This window comes from Trachemys scripta, chromosome 23 (assembly GCF_013100865.1).
Source record: "Trachemys scripta elegans isolate TJP31775 chromosome 23, CAS_Tse_1.0, whole genome shotgun sequence".
NCBI lineage: Eukaryota > Metazoa > Chordata > Testudines > Emydidae > Trachemys > Trachemys scripta.
The window spans coordinates 11988842-11999095 of record NC_048320.1 but is presented as its reverse complement, the minus strand read 5'-3'; the positions used below and the strand labels follow the sequence as shown (position 1 = coordinate 11999095).

At 47.4% G+C, this 10254-nt stretch overlaps 1 protein-coding gene across 1 annotated transcript; it reads left to right on the top strand.

Moving 5' to 3' along the window:
- The first annotated feature begins 1182 nt into the window (after positions 1–1182).
- Positions 1183–6027, top strand: EPOP (elongin BC and polycomb repressive complex 2 associated protein). Its single transcript, XM_034756232.1, has one exon. The coding sequence runs from the start codon at positions 1699–1701 to the stop codon at positions 3787–3789; it is 2091 nt and encodes a 696-aa protein (XP_034612123.1). The 5' UTR covers positions 1183–1698; the 3' UTR covers positions 3790–6027.
- Positions 6028–10254: the final 4227 nt, after the last annotated feature.

The following is a 10254-nucleotide window of genomic DNA, read 5'->3' as shown; positions in this document are numbered from 1 at the left end:
TCCCAAAAGTTTCCGAGGTAACTAAGCCCCCAAAATAAGTGCCCTATGACAAAGAGTTCAAACTCCCTTACCAACCTCGATGGCGTCAGTCAAATAGCGCGAGCAGCTTTCAGGTTTAGAAAGAAATGGGTTCTGGTGGGACAATAGAGCCCAGTTTTTTTTCTTTCTCCTTTTGGGTAAGCCTGGATGGGTCAGGGTTACCAGGAGCCAGGCCATCACATGCCAAAGAAATCTTGGGATTTTAAGTTTGCCGTGAAGTGAAGCCACGTTCCAGAATCATTAATTCTTTAAACATAAGTAAATAAATCAAATCAAATCCAGAAGTTTGGAAGAAAAAGATGAGAAAAGAAGAAAAGAAGATGGGTGAGTAAAAAAAAAAGAAAGAAAAAGAAACGCGTCTTCGCTTATTATTATTAATAATAATTTAATAATAATAATAATAATAATAAATTATTATTATCAAGGCTATCATTCAGAACAATAAATATAGTAATTGGCAATTAAGAAGCATTCTACTTCAGTTTAAATGATGAATGGTTACAGAGTCAATCCTTCTGAAGTCAAAGCAGTAACATTTCATATTTTTAAAAAATAGGTTTGGCTGAAAACCTAGGAAGACTGCATTTTAAAGAAAAAGGTAAAATCTCGTAAAATAATTCTGTATAAAGAGGCTAAAATAAATACAATATAAAACTACATAGAGATGCACCTATAGCTGCTAAAAAGGTGATTTCTTAACAAGGAAGACAGCATTAAAATTACCTTGAAAAAGCAGCATACATGTTGTAAAATAGTGCATCTATAAATATATGTGTGTGTTTGTAATGTTAGCATGCATATTTATATAAATAAGCACATCTGTTTTTCCGGGCTGTGTGCATATACAAATACATTATACATATATAACATCTGCATAAAATGTAGCTATAGGCACAGAGTCAAATCTGCCTCTCCCCATCTAATCCTGCAACACGCTCATGTACCACTGGATATTTGTCTGCCTGGCAGCAGCGTGGCTGTTAAATGCAAGGGTTTTTTTTTTATGAGTGTTTTACATGGGGGTGTGTGTGAAATGTTGGGGTTTTATGACATCACATGGCTAAAGGACCCAATCAGCTTCCAGATTTGAGAAATTATTTGGTGGGGTGTTTCCTATCATATACTGTACTCCGGGAGCTTGTCTTTAAGAAAGAAACCCAGCAAACGGTGGGAGCTACACGGATTTGTGTGGTGCCCCCCCCCGCAAGATTCCATTTTTATTCCACCACCTCCACCTCTCTAGCTTTGTTTGCTTAGCGTCTAACTGGCATTGCCCAGCAAAAGGGGGACCTGCTGGCTGGCTTCTTTTCGGAGAGAGGTTATTTTTGAAGCGGAAGGTGGGGGGAGTCTTGGAGGCGGCAAGATGTTTGGCTTCTTTATTTTTCTTTCTCCCTCTCGGCCTTTTTTGGTTGGGGAGGGGGAAGGGGAGAAATCTAGCCCCAGCGCAGGAGGAGGAACTGGGTATTTGGAAGATGTCACGAATCATTGACTGGAGCGTTTGAAAGGGAAATCCACTGCGTTGCCGCTTCCCCCCAACACACACACACACCTCTTCTCCCCTTTTTTGTGGGTTGGAGTTTGTGACCAAGGAGCGGGAACACAGATGCCCGTCTTCCCAATGACCCCTGGGGAAGAGACCAAGTAAATGCTCCTTGCAACATGTTCGTGACCTGCGAAGGGACCTTCGGAATGGTGCCAGCCACCAGGGGTTACAATGGGGAAGCCAGGCCCGGGGAATTCCAGACGGGCTACCAAGAAATCGAAGGGATAAACCTGGGATACTTACAGATCAATGGCACCCAGATGTTTGCTTTGGCGCAGGTCCTCAGCGACCTGTTTAAGGATATCCCCAGGACCACCATCAGCAAGAAGATGGAGACCCTGAAGATCAAGAGACGCCGCTGCGATCTCAGGGAGCTCCGGACCCTCAAAGCCATCAACTCCGTGCCCACGCGAGCGGTGAAATGCTCGCTCATCTCCAAGGCAGACCTGGAGGCGCTCTGCACCTCCTGCAAGAGCCTCAACCCCAGGAGGAGGAAGAGGAAGAGGCGAGAGCAGCTACTGCTGCCGGGCCCCGCGGATCTCTTCGACTGCCCCCGGCAGCCGCTGCGCTCCTCCTGCGGCCCCGGTCCCTACTGCACCCAGGAGCCGGGGATCTGCAGCGAGTTGGCCCCCGCGCCCCATCCCCCCGCGGCCGGGCTCTTCCAAAACTATGACAAAGCCACCCGGGGCAGGAAGGGCTACGGCCTGGGGGGCCGCGGGGGACTCTTCGCCGGCGTGTTGAGCGCCTACCCCCGGGACCTCCAGCTGCTCCACTCGGCAGCCCGCGGGCCGCACGGAGCCGGGCAGGCGTCTCACCAGCCCGAGCACCGGCCCAAGCGGGGGTCCTGCTGCTCCAAAGGGCTCTTCCCCGAGGAGAAGGGCCAGGGGGCGGCCAGGAAAGGCCGCCTCTTCCCGGGCTCCAAGAGGCAGGGCACCTCGGCCGGCTACTCCAGCGACTCGGATTCCAGCCTGGACTTCGGGGGCTCCAGCCCGGCCACCTCCAGCGACTCGTCGGAGGAGGAAGAGGAGGGGGACACGTCGTGCAGCAGCGAGGAAGGCAGCTCCTCGGAGTCGGAGAGCAGCTCGCTGTGCAGCGGGGACTCGGTGCAGAGCACCCGCTACAGGCAGGCGGCTCTGCCCCGGTTCCAGCAACTGCCCCACCCCCCCAGAGAGCCCAGCGGAGACGAGCCCCACAAAGCAGCCCTGCGCCCCGACCCCAACCTCCTGCTCCTCTCCCAGCAGCTCTGGGCCAGGACTCTGCGAGCGTCAACTTTGGAAAGTTTGAGGCCGCTTCCAGCTCTGGGAGCCGGGGCCCAGCAGCCGCCGGAGCTCGCGTGCGCAAAGCAGGAGCCCCCCTCCTCCCAGCCCTCCCCGAGCTGCAGCTACCCTGGGGGGGACCCACAACAAAAGGCGGGAGGCTGTGGGGAGACAGAGCCCTGCGCCAAAGGGAAGGATTTGCACAAGGATGCCTCGAACAATGCAGCCTCGTTAGGCCCCAGTGACCAAGCAGAGAGGCAGCTCGCTGCTTTAGCCGGGCGATCTGCTTCCCAAGAGCCCGCCCTGGGCTCAGCTCCTCCGCCCTCCGCTCAGGAATTCGCAGGGAGCCTCAGCCCGGCTCCCCAGAGGGTCTTAGGGGAGCCCAGGAGGGAGCATTTCGACAGGCTCATCAGGCAATCCAAGCTGTGGTGTTATGCAAAGGGGTTTAACGCGGATGGGAAAAGTTTGCGGCCCGGAGGGAGGACGGAGCCGTGCAAAGCGGCCGAGCTCCAATGCCCCGGCTCCAAAGGCGCACCGAGCCCGAGCCCCTTGTCCAACAAAGCTTTGAAAGGCAATGGCTCGGAAAGGAATTCCAAGCGCAGACGCCTTGCCAGAGGCGCTGAGGCAGAACGGCAACAAAACTCCGCTAAGGGGAGGCCACAAAAGACTCCGAGGAGGAATGCCCCAAAGGGGAAGGCCCATTGCAAACGCCTGGCCAACGCCGGGCCAGCACCAGGCAGGAATTCCTTCAGCCTCATGGGCAACTTCCCCTGCACGCCTTCGCTGGTAGTGGGGGAGGATGGGGATCTGCGCCCCGCCGCCTCCCTGTGCGTAAAGAACTCCTGCGCGCCCTCCAAAACGCACCCGCTGTGGAGCTGGCAGGTGGGCGGCAGCGCCCTCCCTGTGCCCCCCAGCCTCAAATTCCGGGCCTATGGCCTGGAGGGTTTCTAAACGAGGCCGGATGAATGTTCGCCGGCCAGGTTTACATGCAACAGTTGAGGGAGGGGGCGAGGGAGATGAGAACCGGATTATTCCCAACGACCCTAGGGATCTGAAGTGCCCAACTGGAGACGCCTTGATTTTCAGGAAGGGTTGAGCACCCCAGCTTCTAACCCCCCACCCCAGCGCCCTTTAATGTGTCTGACTCCCCCAATCAAATGGACCCCCCAAATCACGTTAGGAAACTTTGGCCACATATATCTACTGCTGGACATTTGGAGAGGGGGAGGAAAGGGATTTCAACTCTGGTTTCTACACGATTTCTTTTTTTTGGGGGGGGTGTCCACCTTTCGGGGGTTCTGTGAGACAATAAAACACCCGCCCCCAAACCAGGTCAGTTTGAGGAATACCTCACCCCCTTTACATTCGGTGGTTTATTCCAACCAGGCTGATAGGGACTAAAATGTGCATATTGACTGGGAAGTGTTCAACAGTGGTCCTGCCCTCCCTCCCCTCTCCAAGTTAAACGAGAAATGTCCCTCCCTTCCCATTCACCCCAAGTTAATTGTATATTGTCCCTTCCCACTTCCTCTGCGTTTGTGGGAGAATTTAATGCTGTCAGCCCAACACACATTAAACCGATCTCATCAAAGCTTTCTCTTAAAAAAAACCACAAACGCTGAAGCAAGAAAAGAATGGATCTAATTTCTCCTTTCCTTGATACAGGCATTGGGTTAAAATAATAACAATCCCATGCAGAGAGAAAGAATGATCTCTCCTCTAGAAGAAATACCCCCTCTTTTGCATTAATCAATCTCATACGAAAAATTGCAAGCAGCTATTTAAACTAAATAATCTACTTTATCTACCAAAGAGGACCCCCCCCCCAAAAAAAAGAATAGGGAGTTCTGTCTGCAAAAAGAAAACAGGCGGGTTTCAGAGGAAGTTATTGGAAACTGCTGCATGTAAAAGAAAAGGAAAAAAAGAGTTGTTTGCTGGATACCCTAAGTCGGATAGTCTAGAGGTAGCAGGCCTGTAAAAGCTTTATTGGCGCAAGAAATAGGAGCCGGGAGCATTAGGAATTTAAGTGCAGATGGACAATTTGATCTCTATTAAGTTCCAAAGTGGAATGCGGAGAAGAATGTTGGGAGAAAGTTTCTCTTCTCTGTAAAGGAAATCACATCTCAGTCTAACTCTTCTTACAAACCAGTGTCTTTGGAGCGGGCCCTTTCGACTCTTTCTGAGTTGATTTCACCCCTCTCGGACATCAACGTTCATCTGGCTCTGGAGTCTGTTCTGTTTTGGAAATGTTAGACAAATCAAAGCGAGTGTGAGCTTTTTTGCTTTTCTCCCACTCCTTTCCAGCATAAAATATTTTCAACAACCCGCGGATCTGACGCAGTCTGAGTGAGACCATGCGATTCCCTCAATTTCAACACATTGGTGTGAATGTTTTAATTCCCCCCTCTATAGTGTTATAATTGACTCCAGCGGACATCCTATACACGGGGTTGTACTTCCACTAGAAAGAAAAGAAAGAAAGAAAACTTGTGGATCATTATAGAATTATAATCAAAGCAAGTAGTCAAACCTGGCCTCCGGTGATTTCGATTTTTAATGTCATTCCATCGTTGGTGGAAAAAAATATCCATAACAGGCCAAAAATATTTTCTCTTCAATCATTTATTTTTTTCTCTTAGGCATATTGAATTATTTTGATGCTAAAAACATTCCTCTGTGGGGTTTTTTCCTCTTTGTTTTGCATTTTTAATTGATTGGGTCGTTTTCTCCGTTTCAACAAAATGGGTGGGATTTCTCCTATGCCTGTGCAATTACTGTGGAAGGTTATAAAAATCTGCTGTCTGTTGTGTGAGAGAAATACCTGTTCTGTTGGAAGTCTCTCTCCCTTCTCCAGTTTGCTTTTAAACCTCTTCCGAGCAGACTAAGTCCTTGTCTCCAATGTACACACGCGTACAAAAATGGAGTCTTTTATTCTTCGCATACATACACTGCGCTGGTCGTCCTGGCTGCCCGAACAGGGGATTTGAAAAGCAAAGCCCGGGAGAGAGGGAAAGAGGCACACACCGAGAGAAATAATCTTCTTGTTTTCCTTTTAATGTCTTAAGGGGAATGCGGTTCTCCAGCGCCTGCTCCAATTTGCACATTTTGCTTCTGGACTCCTAGCTGCAACATCCAAAGCAGATTTTTAAAAATGTGTTTTCCAGGGTTTGTTTGGGGGGTTTTTTTTTGGGGGGGGGGAAGGAAGGGGGAGGAATTTGCAAACAGATTTGTGGCGTTTGTTAATTACAAACCACTGTTATTTATGCAAGAGCTTGGGATAATGTCAACAAAGACGCACACACAAAGAGAGAGAGAGAGAGATCAGTTTGAAAATATTCAAAAAGTCTGCAAGAGGGTGCATGGCTGCTGGGAATCTCAGGCTCCATTCCGAACGTGTTAGCTAGTTTTTCTTTAATTATATGCCTGGTCCTGAAGCCCTTGGACATGCAAATCTGCCAGTGAAGTGAAAAGGAGAGAGAATTTGTCTTTTTTAGCCTGGATAAACTGAGCAGAAAAGAGACACTTTGGCTATCAATGTTGCTAAAGCAACAAACACCAGTAACACAAATAACTCAGGAATATTCTCTAAGGGATATAATCACCTCACAAAGTGTGTGGGTATATATGTGTGTGTTTGTGTCTGTGTACATATGAAACACACAGATTGCATATACTCACTATTGTCTATGCACACATACATACATTATCTAATGTGATGGAGGCTGTGAATACAATATAATATACCTCAAAACTTCCTCTCTTCCCCACAACACGCACGCCTTGTATGCAACAGAGACACCCTGTTCGGTGCTAAAGAAATACGGTTCCCCCGACTCTTTGTTTACATGTTGCAAAGAAATTGATCCCAGCCAGAAACGCGAAATCATCTCCATGTTCTTTCCCAAAAGGGTTTTAAAAAAAAAAGCTTGTTGAAATGCGATACAAAAAAAAATGAAAAGGAAAACCCAGCCGTAATTTGATATCGTGTGGTTTTAAAATAAACAAACACGCAAATAAATAACCAATTTCATCAGAAAATAATACTAATAAAAGGAGTATATGGTGCTTTGTCGAAAAGAAGCAAAACCTCCTGGATAAAAGTCACGAGCGCAAAAGGCCCTGGCCGATTGGGATGTTGGGAAGTGTGTTTGTATTTGGGAACAACAAATAATCAGTTGGCACCACTGGAGTCCTTGAAGGGTTAACCTATACAAGGCTCCTTTCTAATAAATTGGATAACGTCGCTTTGTTTCCAGAATGGGTGCAAAAGGAGGAAGAGCCGATTTTTTGTTATTCCATTTTGTTTTCCTAAAAGCCTTGGAACAGACAGGGGGGGAAATCAATGACAATATCTTCTTTAAAAAAAAAACTTTTATAAATGGCTGGCTGCCTTTTTTATTTTATTTTTTTATTTTACAAAAACGCAGTTAGTGTTAGACTCAGGAGAATCTCAGCGTGGATCTGGTGGGTTGCTGCGTGATTTAAGGGTTTATTTTGGGGAGGATGGGGGCTGCCTGGGTTTTCAAAGGTTGGGCCCTTTGCTCTACCTCTGCATAATTGGATATGCAGTTTGGGAGCAGAGCACAGAACTAGCTCTCGGTTTTCATTTAAATCACTTGAACTCCGCAGGAATGGAGGTGGGTTAAATTAGACTTGACCTGCTTTGCTGATCAATCCAAAAAGGGGTGGGGGTGGGGGAGTTCTGCACACAGGATTTAAAGGCACAGCTGTCCGTTTTTCCTGCAAAGGGGGGAAAAAAACCCACCACCAACTTGTCAATAATAACACACTTTCCCCCAGTCCAAGGAATTAGAGAATCGGTGTGATTTCAGAGGTGCTGAGGTGGGAAAGTTTTTCTCCTGGACATTGGTTCCATAGATAAAGTTTCTCTTTATATATAAAATGTATCCCCAGAAGGATTTGGGTGTGGGGGGATTATAATCTGGGCATTTACCTCTCGTGAATTCTTACACGAATCAGGCAGAGAACTGGCCACGTCTGAAACTGCCCCCCTGCTGTGATGAGCTTTTATCCAACTTCAGAAACTGCATTTCCTCTGATTGCTTCCCCCCCACTTCAGTTTGAAACACATGTTTAAAAATATATCAGGGGAGGGAGGGAGTTGTCTTTTTTCCCCCAACCGTATATTGGACTTTTTCTTAACTTTATTTATTTAAAGTTGTTGTAAGTATATGACTATGAACGAGTGCTACTCCCTGCGTGCAATATGGAATCTAGGCTGAGGAATAAATATCTTTTTACAGAGCTAAATTGTATATGGCCCTGGTTTGTGTATGTTAGGGCAGGGGGGAAGGGGAGGGGTTAATGGTGTGTTTCGCTGGTTTGTGAGTGTGTGTTTCTGTGCAGACAAGGTGTGTGTATAATTCTAGGTTTTTGCTTTGTTTATCGGGGGGGTGTTTGTGTGCACACACTTGGAGGTGCGTGCCCACATGAGGCGTTTGTCTGTGTCAATGGGTGTGCTGGATTTGTGCGCCTTTGTGCACACCGGAGGTGTAGGGATAGCCTTGGGTGTTTGCTTTGTTTGTGTGTGCATGCATATTTGTGTGTGGTGTGTGTACAAGGAGCGGTTTGTGTGTATTCTCTGCATGAGCCAGCAATGTCATTGCTTATGTTTACCTTGTGTTTGTACGTGTTGTGTCTACGTGTGCATATGACTGTGAGACGGGCGTGCATCTGTGCTTGCCTGTCGTATGTGGATGTGTGAGAGGGAGAATGGTTTTATGGGAGCTTGGGGTCTATTTGATTACTCTGTGTGTGTGTTTGTCTGGCTTGCATGGGTCTGATGGATTGTGCGCGAGTGCGTGGCCGGTTATGGAAGGGTTTCTCTGGACAAATGTCGCCTGGATGGAACATTTCCCCGAAACATTCCATCGCAAATCGGTAGCCACTTCCGCCTGATTTGTAGGCCAGCCACGAATACTCACAGAATCTGCTCCCCATCCAGGAATTTCTCCTGGAGGGCCAGGGGACTTGCTGCCTCCTCTGGAATGAGTGAAAGCTTTTCCCCCGGAAAAACCCACCAACGAGCGAAAGATCTCGGCTCCCGAGACTAGCAGCGACAAATGTAAAAAAAAAATCCCATCCCACAGTAATAATAAATAATAGAATAATGAATCTATGAACCAAAGAAAACACAGGACTTCGATTCTGGCAAGAGCTTCAAATAATATTGCCAATACAAATTCTGAACCTCAGATCCTGACCCAAAACGTCCATCCAATTCTTTTGTTTCTCAGTAGAACAGGGGCTCTGGAATCAGGCAATCGGGGGGCAGAGATCCCACAAATCTTTCCGCGATCATGTATTTATTGGGATACAGCGCCACCAGCCTATGCCCTCCGATAGGCAGGAGGTCAGGCTAGATCATCACACTGCTCCTTAAAAAAAAAAAAAGGGTGAAACCCACAGTCTATATAATTGCCAGCCAAGATTCCCCCGCGCCCCTTCCTCCGTTAAAACTCCCTTGCACGGAGCGAAGGAGTCAATGTCAAAGTTATTCCTCCCCCCGTCCCCCTCCCTGGTTTAAAGCCTCTTCACATCTAAAAGCAAAGATCGGGAGCAGACAGGGATCAGGACACATTCCCAAAACCGTGCAAAAGGCCGGTTCTGCCGACCGGGAACGCTGGGCTTCTGCTGCTCGAGTGGCAGGCTCGCCTCAGATCCCAGCCCAGTGAAATGACCCCCTGACTGTTATTATCTTTTGAAAAGGGGGTCATTTAATTAGGATGTTAATTATCGGCATACAACTTCCCAGGGGAAAGGGAGGAGGGCTGGAAAAGGGGGAGGAGAGAATGCACCCACCAGCCCTCAGTAAATATTTTGAGATATTTCAAGTCAAAGGCTCCTGGGGAAATATATGGGCTAAGGGCAAGGTAGGGAGGTGGATTGTAGGGGGCAGTTTCATGTATTTAGTTTAGTGTCGGGTTGTTAATGATAAATTAGATAGCTCGGGAAAACACCACGCTGTGAGAAAAAGAAGGATAAACTACCCCAGGATCTGTTGGGAGGGGGGGAGGATAAAGCTAGGAGGGGGGTTGAGGGATTAGATGTCACCATAAAGGCCTTTAATTTACCATGTTTACATGTAGTCAACAGAAGAGACTGAACAAGGGTTTATTGTGAGTTATGAGGGTCTTTCTAACTTCTATGTTTTCAATATGGCCCTATTTTTAAAAAAAAATGTAGTGGTTTTTTTTTTAAGTTATCTGCAAACTTTTCCTGGAGGTAGGAAAAACAAATCAACCCAACAATTATACTTTTGAGGCTCTCTCAGCGGTTACATACCAATAGGTAGAGTTGATGCTTTTAGCAACTGAGAGAAATTAACCTAAATGAGGCCATGTGGGGAAACATACACCCAGCAAAATAAAATAAAATCAATAAAAAAAGGGGAAG